Here is a 15,029-nt window from a genome sequence, read left to right as displayed (position 1 = left end):
AGAAGGAACAGCAGGTTTGGCCAGCTGGTGTGCTAATTGCAGGTACCGTAGAAGTCTAACTGCTTTGGGTCCAGCACAACCTGAAGTCTGGGGCAGCTGCTGGCTCTTATCAACACCTGAGCGGGACAGGAGGAGAGCTTGAGAACATGAGATAATGAAAGAGAGGAAGAGAACGGGGGCAAATCCTGAGTGGCATTAGGTTTGTCGGCTCAGCGCTGCATGAGCTCAGACGGAACGGAACAGGAAGCTGACGGGCTTTGCCACTCTCTGCTAGTTCACAGACCATGAAAAGTAGGCCGTGGGATTATACATGAACTTCTGCTGCTGAGCTGAGAGCATATACTTACCAACCTCATCAAAAATATTTAATAGGACAAAAAAGATGTGGAAACTGTTAATTTCATTTTTTTTTTATTCCGTTGCATAAGTACTGAAATTCCTCTACCCTTTAACTCTCCAAAAAGTTCTACAATTTAGTTCACTGGCATGAACAGCTCAAAATTGCATAAAACATTGTTTTGAAACCTTGCATTCTTCCTATCACACACACACACACACACACACACACACACACACACACACACACACACGATAGCATCACTATAGGATTTAACCCTCTATATTTTCTACATTCATTTGCAATTTTCCAATAACTGATTATTTTGTCTGGGATATTTACTCTCCAATAATTTCTAAGATTAATTTGACCCAAGGCACACAGACCACCATTACAGTTTTGTAAATCATTTCAGCCTTACATGTTACTACTCATTTGAGAAAGCACTGTGTTTCCATCAGGTAATGCAAGTCTAGCTTAAGAATGTGTTTTTAAGAGCAAAAAGGCATGTGTTGTTTAATATGAACTCTTTATTCAAATAGCCACACCTAGTACCTAATGCCTAATATACAACATTCACCAACTTAACAAAAAAAAATTGTACAACTCACATCTCTCTGGAACTATTCATGTAATACAAAATTAAAACAATAAAAAAGCTCCACGCATCCCTTGTGAAGTGAACCCACATTATTAACATGTTTCTGATGATTTGCAATGGAGATTTCAATTTTAGTGTTTCAATGATCTACAAGTAAGAATCAGGAAATGGGACACTTGTCATGATACTGGTGGAAACAGGACACTTGCAGGCACAGACGGAAGGGGAATGCTTGACGGCAAGAGATTCCTGGAAACCTGAGCAGGTGTTTGGGGTGGTGTGGTCATGGCCCCGTGCGGGTGAAGGTGGTCTAGAGTTGTTTGATGGCTCACTTCCGGGGCTGGTGGATGTGCTGGTTGATGTGGTGGGCTGTAGGCAGCTTCTGTACTGCGGGCACAGGTTTCTGATGGGCCACCTGGGCAGCAGCAGGGGTGAAGTCTTTATCCCCCTGAGAAGCACAACCAATAGCAACACAGCTAATTATAATATGTGCGTATGATAAGTGACATGGCCAATGCTGTGTGTGCAGTAAATCACACCATTACTTGTACAAAACTCAGTTCTGCTTACCTAATTTAATTGGCAAAAGTTTGTTTCAAAAGCGGTCTGTTGTGAACCAGGGCTGCGTTTCTCAAAAGCATCATGAGCTAAGTTCATAAGCGAAGTATTGGTAGCAATGGTTCTACGATCTCCTTAGGCTTACAATGCTTTTGGGAAAGGCAGCCAAAAACTAATGACCACTGTCTGTGATCCAGGGTTTATCATCATTAACTAAAATTTTAACTATTCAAAACACTTCTGTTAATTGAATAAAGCTGAAATAAAACAAATGTTAGATGAAAAAAAAATAAATAAATAAATATTTTATATAAATAAATATTTTATATAAATATATATATATATATATATATATATATATATATATATATATATATATATATATATATATATATATATATATATATATATATTCCTGTAGCTCAACTGGTAGAGCACTGCGCTAGCAAGCAAGCAAGCGCAAGGTTGGGGGTTCGATTCCCCGGAAACACATGATATGTAAAAATTGATAGCCTGAATGCACTGTAAGTCGCTTTGGATAAAAGCGTCTGCTAAATGCACAAATTTAAATATATATATATAGGTTTGTTTTTGGCAACCAAAATAAGTTGAAGCACTAAAATTCCTAATATATAAATACAATCTTACACTGAACTAAAACTGAAAGTAAAATGTATCTTAAATAGTAATAAAAAACTACAATAGCATAAAACAAAAAATGAAAACAAAATATAAAATTCTATTTCAAAAGATGATTTAAATATGTATTAGTCTATAAAAATAACAAAAAGTAACACTTTACAATAAGGTTTGATTAGTTAATGTATTAACTAACATGAACAACGAACAGTGCAATTATTACAGTATTTGTTCATCTTTGTTAATGTTAAAGTAAATAGCGTCGTTCATTGTTAGTTCATGTTAATTCACAGTGCATTAATGTTAACAAGCAAAACTTTTGAATTAAATAATGCATTAGTAAATGCTGAAATTAACATTAACTAAGATTAATAAATGATGTAGAAGTATTGTTCATTCTTAGTTCATGTTAACTAATGTTGTGTTTGCAGTGTTCCAGACCAGTTCGGAGAGGAAGTGTTGTTGTTCCTTTATATATAGTTTTTTTTTATTTTTTTTACTTAATATTCAGATGGAATGAGAACGAACTTTCTGTCTGACTCCGGAGTTACTCAATAATAGCCAGGGTTTAAAAACCGATCAAGGAACTTAAACGTGAAAATTTATCAAATTAAATTGAATGTAATTGCGTAATTTTAACAATTGAAATATTTTTTTGTTTAAGTTTTCAGGAAAAAAATGACATTATTTTTAAATGCTTAATTACATTAATATTTTGCTTCAAATACATATTAGCACAGTTTGCTCCCATTTGAACAATACTTGAACTTTCTTTTTACTTGGTTCTAAATGGTTATCTTTTCTGATCAGAACCAATCAGAATGAAAAACATTACGTTTCTAAGGAATATCACACTCATAAATGTGCAGCTTAGAATATTAAGTATTCGAATGTGATGTTGCTTAATTATGATGATTTATATTAACAACAACAAAGATGTCTGTATATATTTTCTAGTTGCCATCTTTTGAAGCATCTAAACTACATATTATGAGATGCTGAGAGCTCTTTGCCTTAGTTTCATGTCTATTAACATGAAAGATAAGCGGCACACAGAAGTGTCTGACATGCAGCCGCTGGGTGCCCAGTGAGGATAAAAATCCTACTGCAAGAAGGCAGCAGCAGACATTCTTCTGCATCACTTTAATCTGTATGTAAGAGTCTTTCAGAGCAAATATGTGAAGCTTTTGAAGTAGATTACGGGGTGGTCAGTCCAAGACAGAGTAATGAGCCAAGACTGAACACAAGCATGGCATTTTCTGTATTCTGTCTGTTTACCAGCTTGCCAGAGGACAAAAAAGAGCCTCAGATGTGAGGATTTAGAGGAAATATCACAGAAACCGTGTCACTTTAGAAGAAGCTAGAAGCTGTTTAGATCACTTTAAAAGTAAAAGGAGTCCAATGCCTCAGTAAAAGGGCTTTATGTGCAGCCATTGCGACATCCTGTAGGGTCACATGCTCTGAAATGTGCATTTAAACACAATGTTTTCTTATCTGACATGTTTACTTTGAGGACTGTATATAATAATATAGCAAAATCTCCCTCATAACTCTGCTTGCACATCCTTATAAGCATGCACGGATGGATGCATTATGTCACTGCCTTCATCAAAACAATAAATCCTGAGACACAGCCAATCGAGTGGCAGCAGAGCAGATTAAGGTCAGCACGAGCTGGAAATGAGCAGAATGGACTCTAGGACAAGCTCTTTGACAAACACTTACACAGGGCATTGGACTATTGATATTATCTATGTGTTGCAAGAATAAAACAGCTTTTATCGGAGCAAACTATCTTTCTCTGAGTCTCAGAGTGGCGTTTCATACAGCCAAGCTTGGGTGCTTTTAAATTTCAGCATGGGTTTAAAATCAATTTGCCACTACTTTTGATTGTATAAAGGCCCATTCACACCAGATTCAAATATTTGTTTTATAAAATATTAAAATATTATTATAAAACATCACACTACTGTTTATTTATGTACATTTATGTATATTTATACAGTGGTACCTTGTAGGTGTTGAATTATTCTGACATTAAAACAAAACTGGGCTTGGCAATTGATTTGGACTTGAAATGAATCACTACAGTTTGCTTGATCTACATCCTGTCATCCTGTTTTTTTTTTCCCTCAAAAGAGCCGTTTGACTGTCTTCTCCTATTTTCTACTCTGTGGGCAGACCAGCTGGTGCATTTATACAATCACTCTCACCTATAGTAGAGAGAATTTAGCCTGACGAACATTAAGGTATCGGTCTTTGGTGTGAACAGCTCTTGGTGGCTCTGGATGGAGCCAACAGAAAGTTAGTTAATAGCACAACTGGAAGAGACCATTAAAACAATAAATGTACATACCTTAGTGACAACTCCTGAGACCACAACATGTAGCTTTGGTGGGCTAGAGATTAAGGAAAAAACAAAACAAAAAAACTGTTACAAACAGAAACCATTTCAATATATGTGCTAGTTAATGGAGCATAAGCAAAACAGATGTCAAAGCGTTTATGAAGCAAACCATTCTCATGTCAAATAGCAACTGATGGTACAGAAGCTTGTATATTAATCAGTCTCTGATTTTTTAGGATTATTAATGGTTCCACATGGAATATGTGAAGGAGAACACTAATAACTCTATATTCTGATTATGAATAGCACCACTCATATTTTAGATGGAAGAAAAAAATCATTCCAGCCAGATCTGGCTCAACAGTGCTGCCTTGTGTCCAGGCCAGAGACACCTTTAAACTCAGAAGGTATAAGCCAAAGTTTGTGTTTGCTGGTAATATGAACAAAAATAAATGAGGTTTCCAAACATATAAACTAATTAAAAGCAAACCGTTATATTTAATTAATTATTTAAAATAATAATTATTTATTCATTATACTGTATTTTAATGTTAATATCTGAAAAGTAAACATTGAACTAAAAATATACAATTAATAGCTACTGAATAATGATTTTTTTATATTAAACGAATTATTAATACTGGGGTATTAATTACTATAGTAAATATCTATTAAGACATTGTATTGTAGTAGCTATATCACAAAGTCTTAAAGATATAGAAATGCTTTATGACAAATCATCAGGGTTATTTATCAGCATCCACAAATACATATTTTATTATTTTCTCAACGCCGAGCTGACAGCAGATCGTCAGGCTGTATGAAATCAAAGTGTGAGGCCTGTGCTGATTAGCTGAAGGTCAACAGACAGCATCATTATAGGCTCAGGAGCTGGAGCTCAATCAGAAACCTGACGCGGCTGTCAGCAGATGCCCTCAGCTCCACTCAAACACTCCGCTGGAAGAAGCAACAGCTCCATCAGATGCGTGGATGGAATGCTAATGCAGCAAATTAGCTACAGCTCTGATGGAAACATCACCGTATAGATTTCACATTCAGCACGTGTTCGACATTCACCAGACCACCAATTACAGTAGGATTAGCATGATAATTATTCTTCTAATTGTAGCCTGACATGATATTCGATAACACCGAGTAGTGATACATTACAAGATAATAAACAGGATACTGCCTAAATAGCTATTTGTATACTGGTTAACATTAACGCATGGCACTGATGATGGTCAGTTCTCAATGTGGAAACTAGGGGGGAGTAAACAGAGGGGTCTGACGCAAATCCATGTGCTCTAGGCAGTGGGTAAGGTACAAAACGGCCTATAAAAATTCCTGAGGGACGGCGAATGTACCACAACCATCTGAGCACAGAGCAAAAACATGGCTCCAGGCTTGTGCAAGCCGTCAGTCTCAGAAATTACTCTCATTTGTTTTCCAAAGCCAGCCGTTTCTCTTAAAGCACTAGGTCAGAAGAGGTCGTCGAGAGTGATAATTGACCTTGACAAGAAAAACTGTCTGTTAGAAATAGAATTATATTATAGAGCGTCTGATTTCCAGTAGCTCCTGTCAAATACTACAGCATCCATAGTACATTATACACATCCGCTCGCACTCCGCAGGGCTATAAACAGAGCTATACAAGGAGACAATTCATTTGTTTTCACAGTGTTAGCACAACATACTTGAGACTGAACATAAATGAGGGCACTGTGAGAAAGGGCTTCATCTTTAATGCTGTGAAATCCAGTATATTTCAGAAGTTTGTGGCTTTCATCTCCAAGGAAACTCCAAAGATAGTTCAAGACAGTGAGAGAGAGACTTAGCGAAGGGATAATCTCACTTTGAGGCATAACGGTGCGGCTCAACCGGTCTCATAGCTTCCTATCTTTTAAAAGAGACAGCTATAATCTCAGATTAAATGACCACTCTTTTTCTAAAGGCAAAAATCTTATAAAGCCCCAGCGCCATTTCAAGAAAACGTGAGATTTTGGGATCAGAAGCCAAGATATTGAAATCGCACTGTGAATGAATAATAAAAAAAAGAAGTAAGATGGGTTATATTTCTCAACTCTCATAGCTTGCTTAGAATTTGCTGAATGGAAAAGGACGAGAACATAACTGATAAGAGAAATGTTATCTATTTCTCTCCTTTGGAAGTCGTACAAAAGCATATGTTTGGGGATATAATTATTAACCCCGAAACTTTAAACTTTCTTTGTGTACAGATTAAGAGTTATCACACATGAAATGTTATTCAGGTGCATGTTTCACCCTAATTCCATTCTCAGCAATACCATTCATTTCCTGAAGGTGGCAGCAGTGTGCTTGGGTTTAAACCAGGACTGAGATGTTATAAATCCAAGAGCGTCTAATTTAGGCAAAAATATTGATGGGTAAACACAAGCTGAAAGAGTACAAGTCTTATATGGAAGTCGAAAACTGAAATATACAGTTAATCATCTTGAACAAAAAAAAAACATTCATGTAAACTGAACCTCAACTGGAATTAATGCAAGTGAAAGCCAAAGCAGAATTTTCTTGTGCAGAAGATACGTCTAATCTAATATGCTGATTTGGTGCTCCGTTATCAATTATTATTGATGCTTAATTATCAATAACACTTCTGATTATTAATGCTTAAACAGTTTTTGCTGCTTAGCCTAACATTTGTGTGTAAATCGTGATGCATTTGTTTACAGGAAACAACATAGAAAGTTAAAAAAGCAACACAGAGTTAAAACAGCATTTATCTGAAACAGAAATAATTTGAAAGATTGAGCGAAGACGATTGCTGCAATTAAGTCGGCACAGACGCTCACAACTTGCTGTCGTCATGGCAACCACGTGGCATAGCTTTATTTACTGATGAGCTAAATCGGGATGAAACGGCAAAAACCTTGTCTAGAACTGAGGGAATGTTGTGCCGTGCAAACTAAGCAAAATTCGACTGCTTAGCCTCAGCAGCAAACGAGACTGGCATCTGTGTCTGTTTGCAGTAGTGAGACTAACCCTTGAGGTTTTTCCTGTATTAGAAATTCACATTCCTGCTGAAAACCGATGATGCAAACTAAAATACTCACAATTATGAAAGATTTTAGGATCTAGTTAGGGAAATCTAAAAAAAAGTCTGGTTAATGCACAAAAGATGTTTTCTGAAAGCCGCTGGTGAAGTCAGATTTGGACTTGAGTTATGAAGCTCCATGTGTGGTTTGACTGACAGGCAGAACTTTGCAAAAGTAACTTCTGTGGTAATGAGAGAACATATAGTTCTACAGAAATTGTGAGGCAAATGTAAGCTGATTAACTGAAACAACACACCAAGAGCGATTCCAATAGCGTCAGCACACTTCGCTAAACAGTGCAGAGAGGGAAACAAGCATGGAAATAATTGTCATCAAACTGTCTAATTTTTATCTTGCTTTTTTGTGTTGGTTCAAGTCAGCACCCCATCCCAATTTCCACCATCGCCCCATCCGCAGAGGAGCAGAGGCAGTGGGATGCGCTTTAGCAGGGGCTGAAATGCAATGTTGCTTCCCCCAGCACAGTGGATGAAGTTACTGTAAAGTGGTACAAAAACTGACTGCAGTGTGTGAGAATATCATCCTATGAGCTTCTGCAGAAACAGCTTCTGATGACCTGAATCTGCCTGCCAGTTACTAGCAATCACACTCCATGTGTTTAACACACTCGTACCGTCTAATTATTTCTAGGAAAACAAAAAAAATCCAGCAAATGACACAAAATTAGGAATATTTGTTATGAAACGTATGTTCATATTTATCAATTACTACTTGATAATAATTCTTCGACTTAAGTGTCAATTAATTCCATTGTTAAAACAACAACAACAACAACTAATAAACACCATCTAATAAAAATATTAAACTTTTTTTAAACTGTGATAAATGTTTTTTGAGCATCAAATCAGCATGAGGACTGGAGTAATGATGCTGAAAAATCAGCTTTGAGTCACAGGAAAAAAAAAAAAATTTTTTTTTTAGAAGAAAAGTATTTTACATTGCAACAACATTTCACAACATTAAAACTGTTGTTTTTTTCTTCAAGTAAATGAAGCCTTGATAAGCATTTTTTTTTATCTGGCCAACCCCACACTTTTAAACATTAGTGCATATAATTTGTTTTTTAAAGAAACATGTACAAACCTTTTATATATATATTTTTTAATAAAATGAATGAAGGAAGTAGCACTGTAACACTTATTCCAGGAGGCATATAGTGTTAAATTATAAATAAATAAAAATTATACATATGTTTTTTTTTTTTTACTCACAGCTTAGTACTATTTCATGGCAACTAATCAACTGTTCGGTGAATTCACCCAATGTGTCTTCTATTATCCCAAACAAATCAGTCTAAGTCACTGGAGCAAGCACTTAATTGCATAATAGTGAGGCGGTAAAGGCCCGGTGTATACTACTTTTTCCACGTTCAACTCCGTCTCGTTCACAGCTGTGTCTGCGCAGCTTTCAAAGTATACTCAACCATGGATGAACGCAGACGGACGAGTTCAACACATGCACAGTACCACAGTGGACACTAGTGCTCTCAACATTCACTTTGTGTGTGCGCTGCTGTATGTGCAGCATCCACGGACATTCCCGATGACAAAAATTACATCATGCGGGCAGTTTGTGGACCATAGCAAGAAACAGATGGCTAAAATATATTGCAGGCTCACGTTGTATGGGGATAGGACAGAGAAGACAGCAGAGGTTCCTGGGTCATGAGCAGGTGGACACATCAAGGAATGAACTCACCAGCACAGCACATCAGCGTCTCAGACCCATTCCATTTTGGCCTCTAATCCATCTAAGACAACTAAATTAGATTTTACAGGTGGTCCCCAGACAGTGCCACTTGACTTGCTGGGACAAATGTGCAATTTTTCCATCAGAAGCCACCTGCTTACAGGCTATCTCTCTGAGAGCAAAGAACACATGGAGGAAGTGTGACACAGGAGAGTGAATGTGAACCTCTGGCACATTCGGCTATTAGACACAGCAAACTTAAAAATGTATTAATATCTAAAATAAAAGATGAAATATCGAGCAGCAACGCTTCATACTGAAACTCAATTCTGAGATGGAAGCTCTCTTTCACAGAGCTGCTCATAAAGGTTCAATGATCAAAGCCATGGAAAGCATTAGACTTCATCCCGAATTCACCGAAAACATCTGTGAATTTGTTTATAGGCGTGTATGGGAACGTTGTGAAGGAATAATATTTGCATAGGACACCGCACACTTGCCAAACAAAACAAACCCAGATGAAGGAAATCGAGGCTAAGATTAAAATGAAGGCATATTACTTTGGTCTATTGTTCAGTTTTGGCTCCTTATACCTGGTCTTGTGCATTGGCCTTGTACAACTACTATACAATTTCCCCCATTCCTGCCTTCTGAGACTAAACTCAGCTGAGACAGGGTCACAGAGGTCCTTATTTAATTCCACAGCACTTTCTGAGGATGTATTGTGAAGGATTTTGTTTCAGTCTCTCCCTGTTGTGGAGTTTCTATTTGCAACTATTGTCTTGCATTTTGCCCATGTCTGGTACTGTGCAATATATTGGCAAATTCTTTTTCTTTTGACTCACTAAGTGCATGTCAGACACATTATTCAACATAATGACTCACTTTTGCTGATGGATTATTGGGTTTATTTATGTGTGTCCCCCACATGCATACATTGAGGCCCACAAGTACGATGGATCAGATGAGAAAATGTCGGTTGTTAAATGCAATTTGATTATCTATACATTTCTAAAATTAGGGTAGGATAATTTTTTTTTTCTACTGGCCCTTAATACTTACATTAATATTAACTCTGAGCTGTTCATGCCCTTTGATTTGGAATTAGGAGTTTCTATGGCAACACTATTAATGCTTAAATTAATCTGTGTAATTTGCATAATCAGTAGCCAAAACCACAATTTAACAAGTATCTTTTTTTGCACATGCATTACTATTAAACTTACATTAGTGATTCATCTCGGTTTTAAAATTATTAAATTGGATTGTCTTTCACCAGATTCATGTCAGATTATTCTTGCATTATTTTGACATTATCAGCAGTCAATTTAAGAATTATTAAACAGAAATACCATTAAAACATTTTACTCCTCAAGTCACTGCCACTTTGAGTGTTTCTGCAAGACATTACAGCAGTCAGAAGATACAAGTCAGAGCAGCCTTTGAGTTTACGGGTTGTTATTATGAGCTCTACGAGGATGTGAACACTTCTTATTCTTATTTTGTTAAATCCAATATGGTGTGAAGACAATATTTGCTCAGTTATTCTACTATAAACATTGTATGCAGTTACAGAAGTATTAAAAGAAAGTACTGAAAATAAATTTTAATTAATTAAATGCATTACATTTAGATTTAGATAAGAGAAAATGAAATTTAATTATGACAAATAGCTAATATAATAAATCCAGTAAAATAATTCAGTTTGCATTTACTTTAAAAATGTAAAAAAAATATTGTAAAATATTTAGGAAAATAAGATTTCTGCTGTAGTTTTTTTTTTTTTTTTTGCATTTGAAAATCTAAGAGTAATATACAGTAACTTTAAATGCTTGGAACTCTGATGAGATTTATTAAAAAAAAAAAAAAAAAAATAAATTAATAATTAATTGGGAGTTTTAGGAATCGACACCAGGATAAACAAACATCTATTAATCAGCCAAGCAGGCAAAATGACTGACCTATAACATAATATTAATCTATAACTACTCCAGAAATTTTGATTGAATTAATGTGCACTAACCAACCAGCATAATAACCATGCAACGAATCTCACTGGTGTCAACAACTAAAACAAGCTTGGGAAAAACAACTGAGCGCAAAGAGACTAAACAGGAAAATGGCCAGTTTCCTCTTGGCTTGCCAGCGGTGCGAGAAAATGCCAAACCGAAACATGTGGGTGGACGGATCACGTTCTAACATCACAGTGCATTTCTTGGGAACTGAATCCACATTTCAACGTCTTCCCTGAAATGTCCACTTGCAAATGGCTGCCATGTTTCTGATGGAACGCCAAAGATATATTAAAGCAGCTTTAACCTTCAGGATATGATGTTCAGGATATGATGTTCAGGAATGATACACCTCGTAGGATTTCCTGCAGCAAGTTGAGGGAGCTTATAAGGGCTCGCTTGCAGATACGCTGTAATAGGACGGCCGATCAGTCATCAGGTACCGGGGTGGAGGGGACTGCTAACAAAACCATGACGCCCACTAGAATCAGCAGTCAAACCCTGTGAACACACCTCAGTAGTGCTGAAAACAAGTCAGCTATGACAACACAAAAGCAAAAGAGGAAATCTGAGGGCTTTAAAACTTTGGCACTGCACATATGCACTTACACAACTAACAGCTAGTCAGCTACCTAGCAACAAGTGGAAAACTCAAAGACAGCTATATTTATTCTAAACACACTCAACCACAATGAAAAGAAAAAAATAAATAAATAACATCCGGGGATATCCGGCTGTTGCCACATTTTTCTGATGGACACACCCAAGATTGTGACATTTAGTTTGCAACCAAAAATGACTGTCATGTGCTCACCAATCCAGACATCGGTGTAAAGACGACAGTGTGCTGCCATATTCACTTTCACTCTTAGTCATCGAGAGACAGATGGTCACTAACAGTGACTTCATCATCCCAACAAATATTTCGGTATATCTTCAACAAAGAACAGAGGGTGTCTAAGCTAAGGAAATCAATTCTTGGTTTAGCAGGAACCTCTCCATGTGGCCGCAGTCATGTGGGAATTGCACACCTGTGTCACTGATCGAATGCTCTACTCAGACACAATGTTGAACCAAGACTTTTACAGCCTTTTGATAGCATTACTATGGTCAAGTAAGAATTAGGTTACTTAGAATTTCAAAATAGGGCTGCATTAAATTAAAATTTATAAATTTAGCAGATGCTTATCCAAAGCGACTCACAGTGCATTCAGGCTAACATTTTTTACCTAAAATGTGTTCCCTGGGAATCGAACCCACAACCTTGCGCTGCTAATACAATACTTGAACCACAGGAACACACATAAAAAATAAAAAAAGAGATATGGCTTAGTGTAATTATCAAATTGCAAAGAATGCGATTTAAATAAATGAATATATGTACTGTGTTGCAGAACAGTGTTTTTTTTTTACACGCTTTAAAAAAACACATTTTAAATAGAACATTTTATGAGAAAATTTAAAATTCCCATTTAAAAGTAATTTACCTATATTAATATTTTAAAACTGTTCAACATGATATAGACAGGATTTTTATGCTTAAGAGGACATAATATCAATTTCACAGTTCAAAGTTATTCACCAGCAGAATACAGCGACTGACCAATGAGAATGAAGTATTCCTGTGACCCGGGCAATAAATAACGGTACATTTAAATAAAATACTGTTTGTCTTGATAAGACGCTGGTTATTGCTGGAAATAGTGTATCTGAAAACATGAGCACAGAGATACCAGGAAGTTATGAATGTATATATGGCTCAAGTGGTAGAGCATTGCATTAGCAGCGCAAGGTTGTGGGTTCGATTCCCAAAGAACACATGTTAGGTAAAAACTGTTAGCCTGAATGCACTGGAAGTCGCTTTGGATAAAAGCATCTGCTAAATGCATAAATTTAATTTCATATACGAGAACTTAAATGTATTTTGAGCTTTACTCTCTATTGGAAAAGCATCATAATTCTAAGACTTATGAGCCTAGAATCTCTTCAAGTATACTTCATAATTAAAATCAATCAGTAAAACAAAAACTGTCCGTGCAGAGGTGTATCTTCATTTTAAAGATGGTGAACTGGTATTGAAATGCACACTGCATACTTACATCTCAGTCTCATATTCTTTACTGTCTTTGTCATTCTTGTCTGGTGCATCATTTGCAGACTGGTGCTTCTGAACTATCCTCATGCCTCCTGCTTTCACTGTCCACAAACAAACAAACAGTTCAGAGTTTACTTCCAGACACTGGTTGTAAATAAAATTTCCTTTATTATACACTGTCATCAAATAACATTAATCACAAGCTGCCATTTTAATGTGCAATCTCATGGTATCTTTTTTCCCTTGGTCTACTTTTAAGGCCATTACACACATGCTGTTATCTGATTTCTTGCGAACTTTACACCGGAATGACAGATATGCTGACAGAGTGAAACACACACACACACACACACACACACACACACAAAAGAATCACACAATTACATTGTGAAAGTAAAAATATTTTTGGATGAAAACCTGTGCCATGTCACAATCAAATATGGTTAATCTTTAACATACATTGCCCCTTGACTACTTGCGAGGTGCTTGCAAACTTAACACTTAACACTTAAAACTTTCTCTTATAAGCATGTGTAAAAGCTGACACCAACTTTTACTCTGTTATTATAGTTATTTTTCTTTAAATATCAACAAAAATCCAGCAACTTTATTATATTTGTCATATGCATGTTTTTGTCCATTCCAGCCATGTCTTAATTTAATTCTCTCTATATATAAAACTTTATTTACTTCGTGTCCCCCCGTTATCAGATATTACCCATGAAATCAATTCCTAAAATAATAATAAAAACACTGCTATAATACCCTCACCCATTGAAAACGTTAACTATTTAATATTTTGTTAGGTTTTCCTTATTAAATAAACAACCCTGTTATCGTGACTCTGTACAGTAAACAAACAGTACTACACTATGTATTCAATCACATTCAGAACTATCGAAAGGTGTTAACATTTAGTAAATAAGAGATCCTATGCAATGTCTAAAATCTACGGTGATGCACTTTATAAACCACATTTTCCAAATGAAAAAGGCGCCTATTTGTGGATTGATCACTAGACTTCCCAAAAGAAAAACAACAGCAGTAGCAGAAGCACAGATACATTACCAGCAGGGAGATGCCCAGCTTTGGTCTCGGTTTTCTCTTTGGGCGGCGATGACATGGTTACTGTCAAGCGCTTCTTCGAAAGAATTGTTTCGTTGTCTTCAAAATAAAATCAATCCTTCTGTTTCCTTGCTGAAAAATAACGCACACTGCTGTCGACTTCGTCAACGTGGCTTTTTCCTGCCCATTGTTTGGCAACGGTGCGTGATGACGCTAGTTGGCTCCAACCAATAGGAGCGTTTATTGAGTAAGGATGTTCCTCCTCTTTACTAGGGAAAGTCTAATGGAACATACGAGGAAGATCAGAAAATAAAAACCTGCATGCATTTGTAAAAGAGCTGTTTAACTTTATTAATAATTTTTCTACAAGAGCTTTTTAACGTTATTAATAATTTTCACTAGCAGACACATCTTCTAATTTAGAAACAGGTGATTGGAAAAGGGGAAAAATTGTATTGCTATACACACACACACACACACACACACACACACACACACACACACACACACACACACACACACACACACACAATAAACTATCATAACAACAGCATCCATAAAGAAATCAACAGTAGGCTATATGCAGAAAAA

The 15,029-nt window shown here is 36.3% G+C and overlaps 1 protein-coding gene across 1 annotated transcript; it reads right to left on the bottom strand.

Moving 5' to 3' along the window:
• Positions 1-847: 847 nt before the first annotated feature.
• LOC113066247 (death-associated protein 1-like) lies at positions 848-14,646 on the bottom strand. The gene is made up of 4 exons (XM_026238076.1): positions 14,442-14,646; positions 13,378-13,474; positions 4,492-4,534; positions 848-1,386 (listed from the first exon to the last, which is right to left on the bottom strand). The coding sequence occupies exons 1-4, from the start codon at positions 14,494-14,496 to the stop codon at positions 1,267-1,269; spliced, it is 315 nt and encodes a 104-aa protein (XP_026093861.1). The 5' UTR covers positions 14,497-14,646; the 3' UTR covers positions 848-1,266.
• Between the last annotated feature and the right edge of the window lie 383 nt (positions 14,647-15,029).

This window comes from Carassius auratus, chromosome 49, assembly GCF_003368295.1.
Source record: "Carassius auratus strain Wakin chromosome 49, ASM336829v1, whole genome shotgun sequence".
Classification (NCBI taxonomy): Eukaryota; Metazoa; Chordata; class Actinopteri; order Cypriniformes; family Cyprinidae; genus Carassius; species Carassius auratus.
The sequence above is the reverse complement of the archived record's forward strand: the minus strand, read 5'-3'. Positions and strand labels throughout refer to the sequence as shown.